The following is a 21,407-nucleotide window of genomic DNA, read 5'->3' on the forward strand; positions in this document are numbered from 1 at the left end:
TTTCGACTGTGTAAGCCGATTTTGATGATTCTTTTTGTATTTGAAAGCTGATGATTCCCATGTGGTCCCATTGCAATTTGGTCCAGCTCTGACAATGGCATCCATGAGAAAACATCATAAGTCTTAAATTTTTATTAAGTATGTGCAAGGCAAATGAACGAATAACTTTATATCACGATAACCGATTTCTATGATTCTTTTTTTATTAGAAAGGATGTACTTCAAGGGTACTTTGATGAGAGTTTGGTTAGGTTCTGCAAACGAGGACGTTCTCAATTCGACTGTATTTTTCATTGTTACCTCAGAACTTTCGACTGTGTAAACCGATTTTGATGATTCCTTTTGTATTTGAAAGCTGATGATTCCCATGTGGTCCCATTTTAATTTGGTCCAATTCTGACAATGGCATCCATGAGAAATCCATATAATTCTTAAAACATACAAAATTTTCATGGGTTTTAGATATCATGCGAAGGCACCCGGTAGATGAGTGTCAAATTTAAATGAGATATCATGTGAAATAGAATTTCAATTTCAGTATAATGCCGTCGAAAAAATCTAACCGTAACAGTGCGTGTAGCAAAAATACACGACCCCAGCGTTCTAAAAGCTCAAAAGTCAGAAGAACAAACTGCAACAAGAGCCGCAACTCAACAAATCAGAACAGAAGATATTCGCAGACGACAGACATTGTGATGAACGTTTTCGACAAAATATATTGAGAACAAGAGTGGCGCTCTCTCATATGAGAAACACATTTATTAGGTCTACCCATATTCATACACATTAGTTAGTGTTCTTCACATTCACTAAAAATCCAAAAATAAACAATTTAAACAAAAAAAAAACCGATTTCAAACTATTAACAGGCACTAAAAAGTAAAAAATAATTGCGTATTCTTCTACAACTTAATATTCAATATATCATGTAGATACAATTATTGTTATTTTTGGAGTCGGTGTCAGCCAAGGAAACACTACAATATATCAATCAATCAATCAATCTACCAGTAATAATATGAGAATACTTTAAGAAATACTTTTTTTACAAATTAACTTTTATACGAACGACAATATACTGTGACAGATTACCAATACCTAATTAAACCCAATTTCAAATTAACTTTTATACGACAATACACGTATAACTACTGTGACAATATCTGCTACCTTGAAACAACAAATAAACCGGTACCTAATTAAACGAATCAAATGAATTTTAATACGACACTATGCTGAGACATACGGGTAATCAAGGAAATGCTGATACAAAAATATAGTCAACATTAAACAAGGAATTACCGTAAGAATGACGAAGTAGATATAGAAAGAGAAAAGAATCTGAAATGGTTCGTAATGAAGTGCCTCTGTCTCTTGAATGGCGCGGCGCGCGACCGCTGACACCGACTCCAAAAAGAACAATATTTGTATCTACATTATATATTGAATATTAAGTTGTAGAAGAATACGCAATTATTTTTTACTTTTTAGTGCCTGTTAATAGTTTGAAATCGGTTTTTTTTTTGTTTAAATTGTTGTTTATTGTTTTAGATGTTGTACCCTTCAAGGATTTAAAATGAAATTAACTATATATGGCCCGCAAAAGAAACATACGCTTTATAATAAGCTAGCGGAACATCAAATTCATTTATTTAAACAAAAAATATTATATGAATTGCTAGCTATTTTAAAACTTGCCAAAATATTTGTATAAACAATATTTTTTGTTTTTCCAGTTTGAGCATGAATAAACAAACGGCTGGGGGTACCGATTCTGGAACAGACAACATAAAGTTGGCCATGTGAAAAACATGATTCCCCCAAATTCACCTCACAATCCCCATCTGAAAAAAGTTTCAATTTGACAGCAAAATCCCCATTAACAAAATGATTCGCCATTTATTGAATTCATTAGTTACAAAAAATGTGATAAATGAAGAACCGATTTTGTCCAAACGTCCATAAACCATCTATTAAATAGTCCGAATAAAGCTTAAACTTTTGGTTTGGATAGGTAAGCCTGTTCTTGAGTTATAAAATTACAACGAAAAGTGGCATTGATTTTTATAGATAGATATATGTAGATATAAGAAAGATATATGAAACAATTTAAATTTAACTAAAACTATTTCATCGTGTGCTGAAAAACCATGTAAATATAAGCTGGGTGCCAATCGATTCTCTGTAATATGAGGCAAGGGGATAAAAAAAAAAACGAAAGCTAACTAGCCAGCTCAGCTGTAGTAGACTGTTTTAAAATCCCAATTCAGTCTCAATAAGATATACAAATACTGCAAGCAAATGGTATTTACCAGTGAAAATGAATATAAAGATATGTAGCTATAAAGTTTTTTTGTCGGCTTCCAAGTAAGTCTCCACTGCGTCTGTATATTATATATTCCATTAGACGCAATTTTTAACTTAATGTGGATCCGTCATATGTATGCATGTATATTGACCTGAAAAGAACGGTCTCTAAATTGTGTTCAACGAAAAACACATCCGGGACCAAAGTGATGATTTTAAGGTGTTGGACAGTAATTATTGAAACTGAAAAGAGTTAGTCTCATCATGCTCATCTTTCCTTCCTGTAGGTGTTTACAAAAAATGACAAAATTTACTATTACACTTAAGTAAATTTTTTAACAAATATTCAAATAAAAATATGTGTTATTTTTATTATCCGTTAGCTTGCCAGATCGATGGAAACATATTAGTGTTGTAAAATGTGTAAGGTAGACACAACCACAACTGTGGTATCGATACCATGGAGGAGACTTGGTCGAATAATTATGCTCATTTGAAATAAACCGTTCAATCTGTGAGGTTTGCGCGTCTATCCAATTCAGCGCTAAACTCTTTAAAAATTCCGCATTTGTGTGACAACAAATCAATTGGTGTTCGACAAATCTAACAAGGTAAATAAAACGGAAGCGTTACTAACTTCAAACAACTATTCGTTCATATGTTTCTCGTGCTCATTAAATAAATCAATAATGCCAAAGCAAAACCAACATCATCATAATTTTACTTGATGTCACGGAATTTTGACCAATCGTGTCTGTCTGCTTTATGTGCTAGTTGTGTTGGGCTCGACAAAAGGGCGAACACTTGTGTGTGTGTATAAAATGCAGCTGCTGTTAAATTTTTCTTAATGCAGCTGCCATATGTTGACTACAGCAGCATAAGGCAATTTGCATTATAAATAAAACATCATCCCCATTCCCTGTTCTTCGTCGACAGCGCCTCCCTTTCCTCTCGACGGAGCAGGTGTTCATTAAAATAGCCATGGGTTTTCGTTTGGATTATTTCAGGCTTTTTTTTTTTACCCAGGGAGAGATGCATGCAACATGGCTAATGGAAATTGTTGTATTGAAAACTGGCTAAAGGCAGTACAAACCGAATTTAAGACCAGCCGCGCTTTCTGGTGTCGCTGTTGGCATGATTTTGTGATCTTTTTGGTGCTGTTGGGAAGCGACGCCAAAGTAGATTTGTTGTTTAGCTAAATGTTGTGCATCGCCATTACCTTTTAAAAATAAGTAGGCTTCATCACTCGCAAAACTTGATTTAGTCTTCATAACGCGCATATGTATATAATATGTACATACATGTGTATGTGTGTTGTATACATTTAAAATGTGTGTTTTAGCGTTTCTGATCGGACGCCTTAATGTATTTTTATCATTTTGTACGCACACATGCATACATATATCGGTATGTATGTACACATCTATGTATATACATATGTTCGTTCAAAAGCAATGGTGCGTTTAATACCGTCTTAACAATCAGGAGTATATTAACAAACAACGAAAAGAGATATTAAATGTACATAGGTATAAAATTATTCATATGTATGTGTGTACATGCGTGCATACACTGACTCGATTTCGGGTTATATCCAGATTGCTATTGCTCATTACTCATAAATTTGTTTGCAACAATACAATCAAGCACTAACACACATACACAAACTAATGTCCAAACCAAAAGTACAGAATTGGCTGAGGAGAAAAAATTACCTATACATACATATGTACATGTGTGTGTAGTTACATGATTGAGGTGTGTGCGCCGCCGGTCTCATTTGCTATTCTCTTAATAGCTTATTTGTGCTTTTACTCGTACATACATATGTATGTATATATGTACATATGTATGTATGTATATCATAATTTTGTTTCCTTTTTTTTCTTGAGTATTTTCATACACGTACATATGAACATTTGTATGTATTTATAGAATATTTACTTTTGTGTATGTATGCACATGTTGCAATGGAAACTAAGAGAGCAACAAAAGGCCATTTAGAGATCTTTGACATCTTTGCATTACGCGGTCATTCACTTGCTTTTGTTTGAGCATACCTCAACATAATTGTGTGTTATCACCCTCGTAGGGAGGGGGTTTTTAGCACAACCCACATCGGGTGACGCATCTTTTACAATACGCATCACGTTTTACAACACTTGCTGCTCTAGCACCCTACTTGACCCCTTTTACATTTTGAAAACAGACAACAGACGAACAGAATCATAAAAAGCAAAATTTGTTGGCACACTGTCCTGAGTTAGCGAAAAAAAACCAGGTATTTTACCATGTCAGGTTTGGCGGTCTATTATGTATGCAAGTATTTCAAAAAGTTTTGTATAGACGTTATAAGTGAAAATGTATAAAACTTCGATTTGTTTGCTTACTGTACCCACTGTACCCAACGCTTGACACCAAAAGTGATAGCCACAACAACAACAACGAGAAAGTGCTACGGCAACAAAGCGAGCAATTACAGTTAACGGAAGAGTGTAAAAAAACTCGGCGCGCAAAAAATAGGAACAATTTATGTAGAAAAGTGTGCAGAGCCAAACAAGCACACATACATAAAACTAGACAGCCAAATCGGATAGGGCAGACAAAAGTTTTTCATTCGTGTACTTGGCGATGTGTCGAACATTCTCTTTTTCTTATTTTTCTCTGCCCATTTCCCCATCTTTCACTTACTCCATCGCAAGCTTATGACGCGACCATTTAGTTGGGGCTCGTCATCGTTTTATGGTTGTGAGTGGCGTGACTATTCCTATAGGGTGTGAAATGTGTACATACATACATATGTAAAGTTCACTAGTATGTATATACATACATACATATGTATGCATGTATATGCATGTGCATATACGTATGTATGTATATGTAGGCTATGTATGCATACATACATACATAGTATATTATATTGCGGCATATTCATTTCACGTTGATTATTAAGGAATAAGCCATAATAAACGCCATTATGTCTCTATGTATTTTCAGTTACTTTACAACAATAATGACATCCACCGAATTGAAAATTGGCATTAACAATGGCACACGTCCATCCAGTCGTGTACTGAAACCACCTGGCGGTGGACATACAAATATATTCTCTGAGCCCGAAGTCGCAGTGAATGCACCACGTCCCAAATACAATCAACAGAATTCTTCTAATTTGAATGCCTGCATGGGTTCCACTGACCCCAACAAAGTGGTGGAAAAGTTGCTAGAAGATATTAACATCCAAAAGGAAGAGGTCAAATCCAAGCCGCCCAGTCAACAGAACAAAGACAACGGCAGTGACAACAAGTCGACGAATGCCAGCGAACCATCTCGTGGTCGAGTGCCACCTGGTGGTTACTCATCCGGTGGCTTCTGGTAGTCTGGTTTAACATATAGCCACCGCATATTTAAATATTTACATTTATTACATAAAGCGCTTGAAACATGACATACATACATAACAACATTCACACCTACTTTTAAATTGGCTATGCTCATTTTTATTGTTTAACTTTCTGGCGCCGCGTTTTGTATTTTGCGTCCATATAATTGTTTCGTTTGCTTTTCTCGTTCAAAAATTGAATAAAATCACATCGATGTAATCATAATAAGTAACATACATACATACATTCGCATTAATATTTCCAGCTAGAATATGCATTTCTACTTAAAGTGCCCAAATGAGAAATTGTAACTGTCTTAAAAGTTTTACCAAAATGACTTTTACCGAATACACCCATTAACTATTCCAAAATTAAATATAATACATTATATATCGGCTGTAAATTGTCTTTTTGGGAAAAGCGGCTCCACCTATACCTCCACACACCAGTTCCAAAATGGTATTTGGTGGGTGTAGAACAGTTAAAATATTTTGTGGGAAATAATGGAACTTTTCTCTGAATTATATATTATATAAATCCATCCATATATATATGGTTGGATTTTTACTGACAGATTTGCGCTGCCGGAAAAACTATGTACATATATCGAGTGAAAAGTTCTATATATCCCCAAACACAAGTTTGAAAAATAGGTAACTTGTTTAAAACTTGATGCAACACAATTATATAATTAAATGATATTTAAGGTAATTCCAACCAGTAGCACCGCCAAATAGAAATTCCGAGAATTTTCTTATGAAATTATGTGTAGAATTTATTACTCCTCAGGTTAAGCTTAAAGTGTCCATATAATTGATTTTCCTTTTATAAAGCGTTCTTTTATATAATAAATACATTACAAATTGTATTATTCAAATAGTCGATTTAATTGTGCAATACAAAGATATAATCGTCCTATCGGTTGCAATCAGCTAATGACAAACGAGCTAAAGACGTTTATCGTTTTCAACTATCTGTTGGTATTATTTTCAGTACACTTATCAAGTTTTTGTTATGTGGTTTTGAATTTGTTTACTTGACCCTGCTATTGTACCATAAACACAGCTTATATGGTAAATCTTAAGACTAGTTTATATGAGCGTGTCTGTATGAGGGGTGGATGTGTTAGTGTTGTTAGCTATGATTAATTGCTGACTAAAAAAAAATAGATCTAGATTTTCATGTCATTGATGTAAGAGTCCAATTCGGCATCTAGTTCTTCGGCAGTTGGCGGCGCTTTGCGTTCTCGGCGTGGTCCGCCAGCTGGTTTGCCACCGGCACCACCTCTAAAGCCCCCACGTCGCGGTGCGCCGCCAGCTCGTGCACCTGAACAAAAAAAAAAAGGAAAAATATACAAATTACAACATACGCTCTAGATTTATAAGATTATACGACTTACCACCACGTTTGAAGGGTGGTGTGGCTCCACCAATGCGACGCTTTGCATCAACAGCTGGTACTGGACGTGTGAGGGCTGCTACATCCGATACCGCCAACTGTATGGTCATGGGGCGTCCATCTAATGGGACGCCATGATATTGTTTTATCGCCTTTAACGCATCACTGCGTCGCTCGAAAATAACATCAGCGGTGCCTATAAAAAAAAAATAAATAAAAGAGTAAAGTTGCAATTAGTTGAAGGCTCCTGGACAGTCAATTATGATGTATTTTAACTTACCAAGTGATCTTCCAGAACGGTCATAATGCACTGCTGCTTTTTTCATCGGTCCGAAATCATTGAACAGCTCCTTAATGTCCGTATTTGATACACCATAATCCAAATTGCCGACAATCAAACGTGTTGGACCAATGCCCATGGCACTGGCGCCACGCTTGGGGCCATCGTACATATCATGTTTCCATGCGCTGTTCACATCGCCCTAGAGGGGGTAGTATTTATGTAGAAGTTTTGTGGGTTGTTCGAACGCAGTAGGATCATAAATATTGTGGGAGTAGCAGTTGTTGTATCCTAGCCTCATGAGGACGCCATCGAACCACTGATTCGGAGTCGGGAAGTCAACTGCACACAGCCTTGAACACGAACATGTATACATATTTCAGAATGCATACACGATTCGTTCAACGCAGAAACTAAATATGAGTTATGCATAATTGTCATATTTTTTCTGGTTAATTAATTAACCAAGAAAAAGAAATATTAGATTAGACGTTAGATTTAAATTGGTTTTAGAGGAAAAAATGCGAAATACTGTTGACTGTTTCTGTAAAACTTTTCAAAGAATTTTTTGAGTTGTTATGCGACGTGTTTTCAGGTAGACTCCCTCTTTACTGCTGATGCCACCCTGTAAACCACAATACAGTATCCTTAACTTTGAGATGGTCGAATTGTGTAAATCGATGATGCTGCCTGTTGTCATTCTATGCACTCACACAATAGCTTATCGCTTACGCGAATTCTATATTTACTGTTATGCCCGCGTGTCTGTTTCTGCATTTCCCTCACGTATATGCACACAACCACAAACGACCAGTACCGTTAAGTTAAATAGGTACAGTGGCCATTTTGATTCCTTGAAAAGCGCGAATATTCGTGTAAGCGTGTGTATGTGTGTGCCCAGGTCAGCATTTCCGTACAATATTTTGGTATTGCGATTTTGTGAAATGTGCAAAGAATCGTTATTTGGTTGCTCTCCAGCATGGCTTGTCCTTCAGAATGCATGGATATTTGCTGTTTTTCTGTCTATACGACAAAACGTTTCAATTACCCGTGCGAGCTTCGGCTTCTGTACAATGCCACCACGGCGACCCTTGAGCACGCCGCCTGCCCCGCTTGCTGGTGGTGGTTTCCTTGGTGAACCACCGCTAGCTCCGCCTCCGCGACGTGTACCGGCAAAGCGCTGGGCTCCGCCAGGACGCCGCACACCACTGGCACCACCACGAGCAGGCCTTTTTTGCGTGCGATTCGACTTGATAATATCATCGAGACTCATTTCTATTTTGTCCACCATTTTGTCTGTGTGCTCGTGCAACAATACGTGGCCAAAGAAAATGTGTTTTATTTAACGTTGCTTCACGGTTTAATTAGTTACTCTAATCGCGCACAACTAGCCTCTAGCAAAAATGAAGTTTCACAAGATACTGTAACAATTTTTAAGCAATAGCGACGCACGACGCACGAGAAAATACAGAATCAAAGATGGCTGAATTATGAAAAAAGTGTTCAACAACCCTTGTGAGGTGTTTAGTGTTCGTAAGCACGTGCATTTCGAATGATACTCACGATGTATCGATAGCTGTAGACGTAATTGCTCTGTTTTACCAAGTCAGTTTCAAAGTCAAGATTCAATTTTTGTGTATTTACGTCAACTCTATTGCAAAAACTATTGCAAAATGTTCATTGTAGCTATAACGGGTGGTATAGCAACCGGCAAGACCACTGTCAGCAAGATATTCGAAGCAAAAGGTGTTCCAGTAATCGACGCAGACAAAATAGCTAGGGAGAGTGAGTAAAATTGTCAAGCTCGGTAATTAACAACAATTAACGCTACATTTGAGATAACGCCCACACTTGCAGTTGTGGAACCAGGCCAACCATGCTGGCAGAAGATTCGTGACGTCTTTGGGGACGAAGTGCTGTTACCTAGCAAGGAAATAAATCGCACTGTTTTGGGTCGTAAGATCTTTGAGGACAAGGAGTTAAGGGGAAAACTTAATCAAATTACTCATCCTACTATACATCGTACTATCTTTTGGCGAGTCTTCAAGCAGTTTATGTCGGGCCGCACATGGATTGTGCTTGATTTGCCATTGCTCTTCGAGACTGGAATATTGATGGATTTTATACATAAAATTGTGACCGTGTCCTGGTGAGCTTATAAGATATATATATTTATTCCGCAGATTGGAAAATTTTCTCATTGCAGTGACCCTGACAAGCAATTGGCTCGCCTGATTGCACGCAATGAAATCTCTGAGTCGGAGGCACAAGCACGCGTGCAGTCACAAATGCCCCTAGAAAAAAAATGCGAAAAATCCCACTTTGTTGTTGACAACAATGGATCTATTGAGGAAACAGAGGCAGCGGCAATGCGCATTTATAATATGATGCAGGAATCCAAGCAACACTGGTACAATCGTTTGTACCTCCTGATATTGGTTGCCATAGTGGGGGTAACATTCTACTTTTTAAACAAGACTTTTAATATATGGCCAAAGGCATTAAGCTTCTAAACATTCCTGTCTGCCATTATGAAATGTGTTAATGTAATTGAAACCAAAATCACTTTAATGTAGTTCTAGATAAATGATCTTGCAATAGAGACATAGGAATGGTTATAAACAGCAGCTGATTGATTCTATTTGTAACTTAACGAAGCTTACTAAATTGAACAACTATGATTGTTCTTATTACAGAAAATACGCACATTTCCAAACTATAACGTCAGAGCCAATTTTATCATTCAGTTGCATTTTTTGTAAAGAATATTAAGATATTTTAGTCTTATTTATTAAAATGTGCTTGGAACCATATTCTCAGTATTTTAAAATGCAATATTAAATATACATAATAAAATTATAATTCTGTTTTTTTCCAATAAGCTTTTGTCAATAAGCTCTAGTTATATTAGATATATGAAAGGAAAAACAACTGGAGACTGAGCACTGTTACTTTTCATTCATGCACGTAGTTTTTATTGTTCACAAGCTACAATTCGCATGGAGTTGTTCCTCCCAGAATTGATCATCAACGCTGACGCCAATTGGTGTGATCTCCAATCAGTGCTGCTGTTTGTCGACTATACTCTGCAAATTGTTGCAGGAGAGTTTTAGTGACCGCCTTAGTTACATTATGATTCAGTTGTATGGGATCCTGCACAACCATTGGTTTGCGCAATTGCAGCGCACAGTCCGGATTAGAGGCCGCATATTCTGTGTACCTAAAAGAATTCAATGCATTATTATGCTTGCACATGTTTAATGTTATATTACACACCGTTTAGGCAATGCTTTCTCCATTTGCTTAATATCCATGCAACCTAATCCAAAATATGGACATACAATGTTTTTCTCATAATTGAAGGCGGCGAAGTACTCAAAGAATGACTTAATGTATTCCTTCACCACTTGTATGCTTACTTCAACATACTCAATGCCCAGATCTTTGAGTGATTTCTGTACGAAATTGGCAATCCAAGCTGAAAGCTTGAACTGGTTAGCAGATTATTATATATACATAAATGTTTAAACTTACGTCCAACCAATTGCTTTGATATAATATCAGCTTGCAAGAGCTCAATTGATGGCAGAAGACGCTTTAGTTGCAAAAAATAGATAACCATAAGTGTCATACTATACGTTGATATTTGATCAGTCATCTTGGTGCGTTCCAGCCACTTCTTAATATAGATGCACATATATTGAGCTTAAAAATATTAAAATTGTGGTAATAATAAATGATTATACTTTCAAACATACCCACTGGCTGCGTCTCAAATAAATACTTGATCAAATTTGTGTTGCAAAATCCTAAGCTATTTGAGAACCCTATATCACATTCGATGCCTGAGGTAAGGTGACAAGTCTTTATAATGGGCACTCGTGCATTCTCAATTACATTGATAATGCGCCAATCTTTGCTGCCGATTAAAGCCTTCCGAACAACCACCAGTTTCGCCAGCGTTTCTTTTGAAGCTCGATGCTCAAATTTGTGAAAGGTATTGCCTAAATTGCATTTGCGGGAATTTTTAAATTACAATATTTACTATATCAACAGATGCATATATTTTACAAACCAATGTCCACAAATATGTCTAGATCCGAAGAGCGTGTTCCAATTCCTGTTAGACGCGAACCAAATTTATAAACACGGACAGTTTGTTTCGGAAACGAGGGTGCTATTAATTTAGTAAGATCCCCCTCAATGGTTTCATATTCGGGCATTACTTTAAGCTTATCAGCAACTGGATGGTTTTGTTGAAAAATATTCGCCATATCATTGAAAATTAGAGCTTTAGCTTCTAAAACATATATAAAGACAAATTATTTAGGTTTACATACAGGTATATATGTATATAATTATGCTTACTTTTAGGCAAGACCATGAGAGCTAGCTGCTTTGAACGCGCATCAACTTTAACACACTTCTTTTCTTCTTTAGGCGCGTTGCCATTAGGATTAGGATGCTGCTCTGCCAGATGAACCACGGCCTTGTTTATTGTGTTTCCTAAAATTCTGTTACACGGTGCGCATGTAAATTGCCGTTTGACTTTTAAAAACTCCTTCGGTGGCACGCATTGGACGTGTTCTGTGTTCGTTACATACGTCGGTTTTTTCTCCAGATAGATTTCAATGCCAACTACAATCTTTTCAAGCAATTTTGCCAAATGCGGATCCAGTTGAATATTCGAATGGGAACTAACTTGATCCAATGTTTCCAAAAAAAAACTTGCTTCTAGAGTTAGTGGGTTAAGCTATTGAAGAATTTGTAGTTGCATTATATGCGCCAAAACTTTTTTTGCACTTACATATAAAAAATCGGTTTGTTGCTGCGACTGCTTGGGTATTGGTGAGGGTTGTTGATTCTGTTGAGCTTCAGCCATTGCCTTGTGTTTCTTGGGCTTGACTTTTACTGCAAGCTGCACAAAAATTGTTTCGATTAGGTAAGAAAATACATGGGCACATAAAAAAATTTAGGGGAACTCGGTTAATTTATATTTGATGCCAACTAAATAAAATTGCTAGAGATGCGAACAGCTGATTCGAGCAGGGTGGCCATATATTAACTACTTGTTTGCGGCATATACAAGCTACTGGAAACAGGAATATGTACATACGTTTATTGACCTCCTCGTATTGACTTCGTAGAACAGCCGTTCGGCATTGTCGTATGTTGATTTATCGGTCCAGAACGTTTCCAAAGCTTCGACGCGCATTTTTCTACAATCTAAACAGTACACGTTCTTAACAGAATGTAGCGTGTGTGCGTCAGCGACCGCCCTCAGCTTTTTTAGTGTTGGCCAATACCATATTTCACAGCACCGTTGGGACTTGGCTGCATGTTTGGCAACGCCACTCATCCAACAGCTATCACATATCACAATAAGTGTATTTTTCTGAAAACTCAAGTCGAACACTACAAACATGATCCTTTTCTCTTTTCCGTTATGTTAAGAATATAGATTTGGAGTTAAGTTAACTGTTGCTACCAACCAAATTTTAAAATGTAGTATATGTACGTTATATTCATCTTAGAGTTAAAGCTTACAGAGCAAAATAAAAAATTTGTGTTTTGATATGTATGATATGTAAGCGTAAAGTGCTTGAAATGTTAAGACTCTGTCTGTAACTTGGGTATTTCGGCAGGGTAATATATGTATGTATTTAAAAGTGTTAGAAACTTTACAGCCCTCATGTGGGACGGGACATTAGACAGCCAATAGACAGTTTTTATAGGTCTAATATTTTAAAACTTAATTGAAAGTTTTGCACTAAACATTTGTTAATAATCAAAATGCCAAAAAAAAATTTGGTACGTAAATAGTATATATGTATTTGGTATAAAAAAAGTAAAATTCGCCAGCCCTGCATTTCAATTATTGGACGCCACATTGAACGGCAACTAAGAAGAAGAAAAACTATTTTGCGACGGACTGGGGAACTGAAGTTGTTTTTGCATGCATTTCTTTTAAAATAACGGCGCAACATTAATTGATACAGTGCAAATGAACACATACGGTTTGTAGCTGATTAAAAACAATTGAATTCCTTTTGCTTTTCACGAACACAAAGGAAGCGACGCCGCCGCACTGTAGTTGAGGTTTTCTTTCTGTGCCGCTTTTTTTTTTGTTTACTATGATTTACACAAATGTAAACGCTTTTAAAATTTTCCATCCATACTCGTTTAACGCGCGTGCATTAATTTAATTTTTTGTCTACATATAGTATATTTTTTGTTGTTAAAACCTCACACCAAAAAATCACTAGCTACATATGTACGTACAAAAACAACAACAAAAATAAGAGCAACCCAGCACAAACAGCACACACAGACATAAGCATATAGACGGCATCAAAACCACAAGAAAAAATACTTATCTTTGCCACAATTACCACCAACAAAGTTGAACAAACTGAAAAAACGCAAAGACACCAACGAAACCCTTTCCAGTGCAGCAACAGCTAGAAAAATGGCCAAGATGTACGGAAAGGGTAAGAGTAAGTAAAAAACAACACATTTGCATATACCTCTACTACTACCACTTTTACGTTAGTTTTAACAGTGCTTTTCATTTTTGTACTAAGACAAACACTGTCGTAGCGGTTGCTTAGAAATCATTTCATTCACTCGCGCATGCTTTTGTGTAATACAAAAACCATTCTACTTATTTACATAAGTTGTAATCCATTTGGCTTTATACTCTAACAGCTGCCATTGAATCAGAGGAACAACAAAAGCGACGTTGGCTAATTGAGCTGGAATTTGTGCAGTGCCTATCGAATCCCAATTATTTAAACTGTATGTTATTGCTCAAAATTAATAAATTAAAAATTCCATAACATTAACAGGACGTCCATTTCAGTTCTTGCTCAGCGTGGCTACTTCAAGGATCCATCTTTTATCAATTATCTTAAGTATTTGCAGTATTGGAAAGAGCCGGAATATGCGAAATATTTAATGTACCCTATGTGCTTGTATTTTCTCGATTTGCTGCAATATGAACACTTTCGGCGTGAAATTGTGAACTCGCAGTGTTGTAAATTTATTGACGAGCAAGCAATTTTACAATGGCAACATTACACCCGTAAAAGAATTAAAATGATGAACTCGGTTGGTGAAAATGCGGCCGCTGCAGCAGCGCTGCAGCAGAGCAATGGAGGCATTCCTGTGCCTTCCCAAGAAGCAGCTACCGCCACGGGCACAGAAGCAGCAAATCCTCAACAGCAACAACAGCAGCAGCAAACATCAGCACTGCCTACAAGTGCTCTGCAAAATGGAGCTGCAAATGTAACGCAGACGCAAGTGAGCGGAGGTCAACAGCAGCAGACAACGCAGAGAGATCAAGCACAAACAGCTTCTGCTCAACAGCAACAAATCAATGGCCTGGCAGCACCAGGCAGCATGAAACTAGATTAAAATTAGGCAAATATTTAAAAAACTACAAAAACGGGCAATAAAATCCGTAATTGTACTACGCTAGCGCGTCCCAACCTTTGCTGTTCAAGCATCATCATCACCCTCAAGTAAATTTAATATCTTTACTTTCACAGAAGCCTCGTCTTCTTTATCTCCGCCCAAAGATGCAGTGGCTCACAAGGGGCAATTCTATGGCGTTTACTTGCTGTGCAGCCAGAGTCCAGATTTGCGTTATCGTGGCAAATGCTATGTCGGCTTTACAGTCAATCCTAATCGCCGTATTAAACAACATAATCGCGGTCGAGATTTTGGTGGCGCTAAAAAAACAAGCAACAAAGGACCTTGGGAAATGGTGATGATTGTGCATGGCTTTCCAAATAACATCGCGGCCTTGCAATTTGAATGGGCCTGGCAACAGCCCACATTATCAACACGTCTTAAGACATTTAACGAATTAAAACGGAAGCGCCCGAGGGAATCGCACTTTGATTACAATTTTCGCATAGTTAGTTGCATGTTATGCATTGGTCCTTGGCATCGACTACCTTTGACTATTCGGTGGCTTGAGGTAGGCTATGAGCGTGATTTTTTGGAGCCACTGCCCAAACAAATGCAGGTTGTTAGTGGCAAAGTGGCTATTACAGCATCACAACGAAAACTCAAGAGTTTGGAGCAACCGGCTACCCAATTGTGGACACCCGAGTGTCATCTTTGTATGCAAAGGATTGTGCAACCAGAACGATCGCGGATTGGTTGCCTTAATGCCACTTGTTGCTTAACTTGCCACATTATATGCTTGGCCAACTACATGTTGGGCGATGAAAAGGGTCATTATATACCAGTTACAGGCGTATGTCCATTGTGTGAGACGACATTTACTTGGGCAGCACTGTTGCAAAGGAAACGCACTTTGCAAAAAGGAGGAGGATGCGAGGAGGAGGCGTATGGTGATGAGCTAAGCGATATGGAAGAACCACCCGATGTGAACAGCGATATTGAGGAGGTGCCACAGCAAAATGAGAAAATTTACGAATTAAGTGATTAAGTAAAATGTAATATTAATAATAAGAATTAAAATATTTAATTAACCTGAATTTGTTTGAAATGAAATTAATAAAATAAATCATTTTTATAATTACATATATACACAATATGCGTCAACAAAAACTATTATACATATCTTTTTTAACATTTATTTGCCTTAACGTTTTATAAGCCAAATTGACTGACTTGAGTTTTTATGTTTTTAAGCACTTGTTCATATTGGTGCAATGTTTGCAATAAGTCACGTTTCTCACTCAAATATACTTCCTTGGGCATTTGAACATATTCCTCGCCTTGAAAAATAAACGTTGATACCAAGGACTTATCAATAAGCTGCTCATCGGAAGGAATATCTGCTTCAGATTCCTCCAGTTCCTCTTCCAGAAGACGCTGGCGTTTGGATTGTGTTGATGCGGTTTGAGAAGATTTTGGGAAGTTGTTAGTTTTTCGAGTTGGGGCTTCCGTTGCTACTATTGTGTGTTTAACCGAATGCAGCGTCCAACCTGTGTCTCCTTCCTCGGTCTCTTCACTTATGTTCGCTGTAGTTGACTCCACTTTGAGCTGCATATGCTCTTCATCACTATGTGTCTCAATGTTAATAACATAATCCGGTGACAATGTGTCAGTATCAGTTGTTTCAGTATTGTTCAAGGCTTCGACGTTTTTGTACGGAATTGGCACAGCCGTAGGTACTAGAACTCGGCGTTTGTTACTTACGGACACATATTTCGGATCAAAATGTTGTGAGCACATAAATAAATCTCTTGGCGGAATTTTTTCGTTAACACACCCAAGTTCTTTCCACGTTTTAGCACGCTCAGCATCTTTGGGGAAAATAAACAGGGTATAGTTACCATTGGGGCGACCATCAATGTAAAGGTTTTCGCAATCCTTGTAAGCACACAATCTGAGTGACATTCTGTGCACCGTATTTTTTTTTGTTTACTTATTTTGGTATGAGAAGTAGCGTCCCTCTATGTCTAGAAAGTGTTGTAAAATGTAAGTAAGACCATAGTGGCAACTCTCGCAATAACGGCGGGCTCTACTTCCTGTCATTTATGGTTTATTTAATCAGTGTTTGCACCAAACAAATATTACGAATTTTATAGTACAGCGAGATGTCCACATAGACCCCGTCAAGTTTTAAATGTAATTTAATATTAAATGTTTTAAATTTTTAAGTTTAACATATGTATGTTAATACTTAAATTAAATAATACTGTACAATAATACTGTTTGCAATTGAAGAATTTTAGATCAAAATTCTACGTATTAAAGTAGTTATAAAAAATATATACATACATATATGTATGTATATAAAATATATATATATATATATATATATATATATATTTCAATGTATTGTATATTTGTATGGGAAAATTAACGAACAGAATTATTATTATTCATCGACAAACAATGTATACATATATACATATATATTTATGACAAAGTTCAAAATAACATGAAAGAAAATAAAAATTAAAGTTTTTCGTTTTAATAAAAAAAATTAACAGGGGTGCCACAGAAATCTCTTTCTCCCAAATCTCGGTGCCACAGAATTTTTTTTAGGAGTTTTCTGTGGCATCCCGCTATGTGATGGTCTCTGACTCGGCGGGGAAAATGCATTTAGCATTTGCTAAAAGTGGGGAATCATTGACCGGGGGGCGAAGGCTTAGTAGCCAGTGTAACAAGCTATGCTCAATCGTGATTTGTGATTCTCTTCTATTCAAATAGATGATTTTTGTAAGGAAAGGGAGAATTCGTTTGAGAAAATTTAATTGCACCCCAAAAAAGCGGAATCAGTTGAGCAATTGTTTGTTAATTAATACGATCTAAAGATATCGAAAAATGAACACTTCATGCAATCAATTTGTAGATGAACACAACACAAAGAAATGTCCTATGGTTATCTGATGACACGAGATTAATAAGCCGAAGTCTGGTAGAGTAGTGTGATAAATGAAGATGAAGAGATCATGTGGAGTCCCGACTTTGAAATACTATGTACAAATATTTAGAATAAGAAAAAAAAAAAAATTCTATCGATTTTACCTCTCTCGGTATTCAAGCACACGTAAAGGGTGTATAATTGCACATTTACATAGCATTTGCGTCTATGTGAGTGTATGCGTGTCTGTGTGAGCATACTTATGGCTATAACTGACTGTTAAATCGGTTTATCATAATGAAATGTCTATCATAATGAAAATGGCATACGGACACATAATCACGAACGGGGGGTATTTGCAAAATTGGAGTTAGAAATTCCAAGAACTGTGGAAGTTTGAGAAAATCACGATTTGCGGGGGAGAGGGGAGAGATAGAGAAATTCTGCGTATTCAGAAAAGACATCTTGGACTTCAAATTTGATATCTCTAGGTCACCGATATATATGCGATTATACGAACGGCGCTACGGAAAACCCAACATAGGGGGGAAGTGGGGGAGGGGAATCAAAAAAATTAAACAAATTGGTATAGCGTACACACATAAGGCATCTTTGTGCAAAAGTTGGTGTTTCTATCTCTTATAGTCTCTGAGATCCAGGTGTTCATACGGGCGGACGCACAGACATAGATCGACTCGTCTTGTCATGCTGATCAAGAATATATATACTTTGTGGGGTCTGCCACGCCTCCTTCTGTCTGTTACATTTTTCACCTCCAGCAAACGTAATATACTCTTGTACATTTCATGTACAGAGTATACAAATTGTGGTTGGACATACGCAAACCGATCTTAGTGCAATTTAAACACATGAGCATCTTACTATCAAAACTTACTCTAAGATCTTCGACTTTAAATACACGTTACAATGGTAATTGTTATGAAAAGTAAAATACTTACATTTGGACCCATTAATGTGCAAATTGTTAACTAAGCACTACCGCTGTATACTGTTCAGTTTATACTCCAGACGAATATGACAAAGAGGAGGCTTATACGAAAAAAGAAGCTTCACGTCATCGCCATAAAGGAGTATGCGGAGAGCATTAATAAACATAAGTGATTAATAAAGATGTAACGTGAATACATAGAAGCAAGGGTGTACGCAGGGGGACCGTTGCACCCCGTACAAAAAAAGGAACTGATTGCATTTGTTGAAGTTTTTTCATTGATCATGTGCAAACAAATTTTTTTTCAAATGCATCGCGCATTATTTAATCAAAATTTTATGGTTTATGGAAAAATAATCCATTTTTTTTTTTTTTTTTTTTTTTTTTTTTAATGTTTAAAGCGATTTTCACAAATATTTAAATTATGTTTTTTAATTTCTTAATACTTCAAGAGATAACTGAATGTTAGGTGTTACGTATTCTGTTAAGTGCTGAAAAATGTTTGCTTATGTGGAGTTCATTTGCAGTCCGGCAGCGTCGTAGTACCAGCGATTATTATAACGGTGAACGTCCATTGCTCAGTTATTTGTGCATACATACATACATATATTTTAATAGGATCAGAAAAAATGTTAACGCGTACAAAAAGCTACGAAATTGATATGGATGTAGATAGTGAAACGCGCGCTCTTGAGCTGCCGTCCTCAAGGCCGTGCAGAAATCGAATGCGAGCCTTACGCAAAGGATTTCTCCAGGCATATCACACATATAGTGAACATACATCCATACATGGCATACGATACATCGCAGAACATCGACCCCTGAAAGAGCGTATCTTTTGGGCCATTGCTTTGATCGCGTCGGTTTACTACTGTTTCATACTAATAAACAGCGCCTATACAAAGTGGAATGAAACACCGGTAATCGTCAGCTTCGCAGAAAAGTCTACGCCCGTGTGGAATATCCCTTTTCCGGCAATTACAATATGTTCGGAAACAAAACGGATCCTCAAAATGGATGGTTAGTGCGCATATAAAAACTTACAATTTTTGTTTCGCTACTAATTTGTATGATGCAGGTCCTACCTTTGCTGACCTGTACAGCCAGATGAAGGAGGATAGTAAGGAAGGGCGAGTCTTCAAGCCGGATAATATCAGCGATATGGAAATTGAAGAGTTTCGTACGCTTCTCCACGTCTGCAATACGCAAATAATCGATCCGAATATGCCGCTTTTGCCAGGCGAGGATATATCATATTACGATGTGCTGGATCGCATGTTGCCGCCATTTGAACGATATTTCTTCTACTGCCGCTGGTTGAGTCGTTTTAATGAGTGTGATAAGTTCTTCAAAAAAACTCTAACGGAGGAGGGGATTTGCTATACATTTAATGGTTTGCATTCCACGGATATTTACCGTGAAGATACCTATCAGTTTCAGAGAGATGCCAAAAACAAAGTCGACGACCTAGATGGTAAAAATACAAGCGCGTTGTATCCACCATGGTCATTGGAGACAGGCTACGCACCCAACAGTGATGTGGAAACGTATCCTGCCCGAGTACTCAGTGCTGGTGCACGCTCTGGCATTTTTATGGCTCTACAAACATTTAAAAAGGAGGTGGACTACGCCTGTCGCGGACCAGTGCAAGGTTTCAAAGTACTTCTGCATGCTCCAGATGATGTGCCTCAGGTATCGAAGCAATTTGTGCGCATACCCATGGCTAAAGAGGTGCTAATTGCAGTGAAGCCGAATATGATCACCACATCAGAAGGCATTGCCGAATACCATCCATTAAGACGTCAATGCTTTCTAAGTCATGAGCGTACATTGCGTTTTTTCAAGGTCTACACACAGTCCAATTGCCAGTTGGAATGTTTGGCTAATTTTACACTCGCGAAATGCGGCTGCGTTAAGTTTTCCATGCCTCGTACTCTGGATATGCCAGTTTGCGGAGAAGATAAAATTTATTGCTATGATCGCGCTGAGCGCAAACTATTAGTGCGTGAATTTCATCGTCTGCGAGATCTTAACGCTGCTGATGGAGTTCAGCGTGGAGAGGAAATGGCTTGCAATTGCATGCCCGCCTGCACTTCGCTGGTATACAATACGGAAATCTCGCAGGCCAATTTCGATTTGGAAGAAATGTTGATCGCTGATGGAGATACGGAATTTCTACGTGAATATCCCGGCTCACAAATGTCACGTTTATCCATTTACTTCAAGGAGAGCCAGTTTATAACTTCGAAGCGTTCAGAACTATATGGCGTAACGGACTTTTTGGCTAATTGCGGGGGCATTTTCGGCTTATTTATCGGATTCTCTTTGCTCAGTCTTGTGGAAGTTTTGTACCATTTCACGCTGCGTTTCTGCTGGAACGTAAAAAATTTTATGAAAATGGAAAAGTAGGTATTTTGAAGCTATTTTGTAATTTAATATGTATAAATATTAAATTTAATCAGTATATAAAAATACATACCAAGAGGGAGTCATCCCCAGTGCCCACACACCCAATATATTGCTTTGCTTAAATTCTGTTAAAATTTGCCATTCACTGTTAAATTTAATTTTAGCCCGCGCAGTGGTAACTCTACCACATTAGTGGCCCTGGAAATTTTCGCGCGGACGCTTCGAAGCAACTATGAGCCAGTATTGCCCTTAACAAAAAAACTTAAGTGTGCTCTGCTAACAACTTCAATATTTTAAATACTCATTCAGGACATTCAATCGAATATAGAA

At 37.3% G+C, this 21,407-nt stretch overlaps 8 protein-coding genes across 12 annotated transcripts; 5 read left to right on the forward strand and 3 right to left on the reverse strand.

The window, feature by feature from the left end:
• The first annotated feature begins 2,798 nt into the window (after positions 1-2,798).
• LOC115625339 lies at positions 2,799-6,087 on the forward strand. 3 transcript variants are annotated; one of them, XM_030520364.1, is made up of 2 exons: positions 2,799-2,918; positions 5,305-6,087. In XM_030520364.1, exon 2 carries the CDS (start codon positions 5,321-5,323, stop codon positions 5,684-5,686), a length of 366 nt encoding a protein of 121 aa, XP_030376224.1. In that variant the 5' UTR covers positions 2,799-2,918; positions 5,305-5,320; the 3' UTR covers positions 5,687-6,087. The 3 variants fall into 3 exon arrangements, with proteins under 3 accessions (XP_030376224.1, XP_030376225.1, XP_030376226.1); XM_030520365.1 differs by lacking the exon at positions 2,799-2,918 and adding an exon at positions 4,494-4,588; XM_030520366.1 differs by lacking the exon at positions 2,799-2,918 and adding an exon at positions 5,034-5,055.
• Positions 6,088-6,500: 413 nt separating this feature from the next.
• LOC115625338 (THO complex subunit 4) lies at positions 6,501-8,844 on the reverse strand. Its single transcript, XM_030520363.1, has 4 exons — positions 8,417-8,844; positions 7,369-7,570; positions 7,090-7,284; positions 6,501-7,016 (listed from the first exon to the last, which is right to left on the reverse strand). Exons 1-4 carry the CDS (start codon positions 8,657-8,659, stop codon positions 6,862-6,864), a joined length of 795 nt encoding a protein of 264 aa, XP_030376223.1. The 5' UTR covers positions 8,660-8,844; the 3' UTR covers positions 6,501-6,861.
• A 121-nt stretch (positions 8,845-8,965) lies between these two features.
• Positions 8,966-10,181, forward strand: LOC115625116 (dephospho-CoA kinase). Its single transcript, XM_030520022.1, has 3 exons — positions 8,966-9,153; positions 9,226-9,517; positions 9,575-10,181. The coding sequence occupies exons 1-3, from the start codon at positions 9,042-9,044 to the stop codon at positions 9,879-9,881; spliced, it is 711 nt and encodes a 236-aa protein (XP_030375882.1). The 5' UTR covers positions 8,966-9,041; the 3' UTR covers positions 9,882-10,181.
• A 133-nt stretch (positions 10,182-10,314) lies between these two features.
• On the reverse strand, positions 10,315-12,726 carry LOC115625115 (terminal uridylyltransferase Tailor). The gene is made up of 8 exons (XM_030520021.1): positions 12,485-12,726; positions 12,176-12,286; positions 11,737-12,121; positions 11,444-11,668; positions 11,127-11,372; positions 10,903-11,073; positions 10,645-10,846; positions 10,315-10,588 (listed from the first exon to the last, which is right to left on the reverse strand). Exons 1-8 carry the CDS (start codon positions 12,581-12,583, stop codon positions 10,396-10,398), a joined length of 1,632 nt encoding a protein of 543 aa, XP_030375881.1. The 5' UTR covers positions 12,584-12,726; the 3' UTR covers positions 10,315-10,395.
• A 540-nt stretch (positions 12,727-13,266) lies between these two features.
• On the forward strand, positions 13,267-14,847 carry LOC115625045 (mediator of RNA polymerase II transcription subunit 31). Of its 3 annotated transcripts, none has more exons than XM_030519896.1 (3): positions 13,267-13,385; positions 14,077-14,166; positions 14,231-14,847. In XM_030519896.1, exons 1-3 carry the CDS (start codon positions 13,373-13,375, stop codon positions 14,782-14,784), a joined length of 657 nt encoding a protein of 218 aa, XP_030375756.1. In that variant the 5' UTR covers positions 13,267-13,372; the 3' UTR covers positions 14,785-14,847. The 3 variants fall into 3 exon arrangements, with proteins under 3 accessions (XP_030375756.1, XP_030375754.1, XP_030375755.1); XM_030519894.1 differs by lacking the exon at positions 13,267-13,385 and adding an exon at positions 13,392-13,865; XM_030519895.1 differs by lacking the exon at positions 13,267-13,385 and adding an exon at positions 13,392-13,859.
• On the forward strand, positions 13,282-15,878 carry LOC115625044 (structure-specific endonuclease subunit SLX1 homolog). The gene is made up of 2 exons (XM_030519893.1): positions 13,282-13,385; positions 14,919-15,878. The coding sequence occupies exons 1-2, from the start codon at positions 13,373-13,375 to the stop codon at positions 15,827-15,829; spliced, it is 924 nt and encodes a 307-aa protein (XP_030375753.1). The 5' UTR covers positions 13,282-13,372; the 3' UTR covers positions 15,830-15,878.
• Positions 15,879-16,746, reverse strand: LOC115625046. The gene has a single exon (XM_030519897.1). It carries the CDS (start codon positions 16,744-16,746, stop codon positions 15,994-15,996), a length of 753 nt encoding a protein of 250 aa, XP_030375757.1. The 3' UTR covers positions 15,879-15,993.
• A 2,527-nt stretch (positions 16,747-19,273) lies between these two features.
• On the forward strand, positions 19,274-21,182 carry LOC115625228 (pickpocket protein 28). The gene is made up of 2 exons (XM_030520211.1): positions 19,274-19,688; positions 19,747-21,182. Exons 1-2 carry the CDS (start codon positions 19,298-19,300, stop codon positions 21,075-21,077), a joined length of 1,722 nt encoding a protein of 573 aa, XP_030376071.1. The 5' UTR covers positions 19,274-19,297; the 3' UTR covers positions 21,078-21,182.
• The last annotated feature ends 225 nt before the right edge of the window (positions 21,183-21,407 follow it).

This window comes from Scaptodrosophila lebanonensis, unplaced genomic scaffold (assembly GCF_003285725.1).
Source record: "Scaptodrosophila lebanonensis strain 11010-0011.00,11010-0021.00 unplaced genomic scaffold, SlebRS2 tig00000072-arrow-pilon, whole genome shotgun sequence".
NCBI lineage: Eukaryota > Metazoa > Arthropoda > Insecta > Diptera > Drosophilidae > Scaptodrosophila > Scaptodrosophila lebanonensis.

Bases quoted from the DNA above. Each gene is read 5' to 3' on its own strand.
- LOC115625339 (XM_030520364.1), top strand. From the start codon at position 5,321: ATGACATCCACCGAATTGAAAATTGGCATTAACAATGGCACACGTCCA.
- LOC115625338 (XM_030520363.1), bottom strand. From the start codon at position 8,659: ATGGTGGACAAAATAGAAATGAGTCTCGATGATATTATCAAGTCGAAT. The intron at 7,571-8,416 runs GTAATTGAAACG...TACCCCCTCTAG, and splicing joins AGAAGCCGAAGCTCGCACGG to GGCGATGTGAACAGCGCATG. The intron at 7,285-7,368 runs GTAAGTTAAAAT...TTTTTTTTATAG, and splicing joins CCGTTCTGGAAGATCACTTG to GCACCGCTGATGTTATTTTC.
- LOC115625116 (XM_030520022.1), top strand. From the start codon at position 9,042: ATGTTCATTGTAGCTATAACGGGTGGTATAGCAACCGGCAAGACCACT. The intron at 9,154-9,225 runs GTGAGTAAAATT...CCACACTTGCAG, and splicing joins AGACAAAATAGCTAGGGAGA to TTGTGGAACCAGGCCAACCA. The intron at 9,518-9,574 runs GTGAGCTTATAA...TTCTCATTGCAG, and splicing joins AAAATTGTGACCGTGTCCTG to TGACCCTGACAAGCAATTGG.
- LOC115625115 (XM_030520021.1), bottom strand. From the start codon at position 12,583: ATGCGCGTCGAAGCTTTGGAAACGTTCTGGACCGATAAATCAACATAC. The intron at 10,847-10,902 runs GTAAGTTTAAAC...TCAAGCTTTCAG, and splicing joins ATCAAAGCAATTGGTTGGAC to CTTGGATTGCCAATTTCGTA. The intron at 10,589-10,644 runs GTGTGTAATATA...GAATTCTTTTAG, and splicing joins GAGAAAGCATTGCCTAAACG to GTACACAGAATATGCGGCCT.
- LOC115625045 (XM_030519894.1), top strand. From the start codon at position 13,838: ATGGCCAAGATGTACGGAAAGGGTAAGA. The intron at 13,866-14,076 runs GTAAGTAAAAAA...ATACTCTAACAG, and splicing joins GATGTACGGAAAGGGTAAGA to CTGCCATTGAATCAGAGGAA. The intron at 14,167-14,230 runs GTATGTTATTGC...CGTCCATTTCAG, and splicing joins GAATCCCAATTATTTAAACT to TTCTTGCTCAGCGTGGCTAC.
- LOC115625046 (XM_030519897.1), bottom strand. From the start codon at position 16,746: ATGTCACTCAGATTGTGTGCTTACAAGGATTGCGAAAACCTTTACATT.
- LOC115625228 (XM_030520211.1), top strand. From the start codon at position 19,298: ATGTTAACGCGTACAAAAAGCTACGAAATTGATATGGATGTAGATAGT. The intron at 19,689-19,746 runs GTTAGTGCGCAT...TGTATGATGCAG, and splicing joins ACGGATCCTCAAAATGGATG to GTCCTACCTTTGCTGACCTG.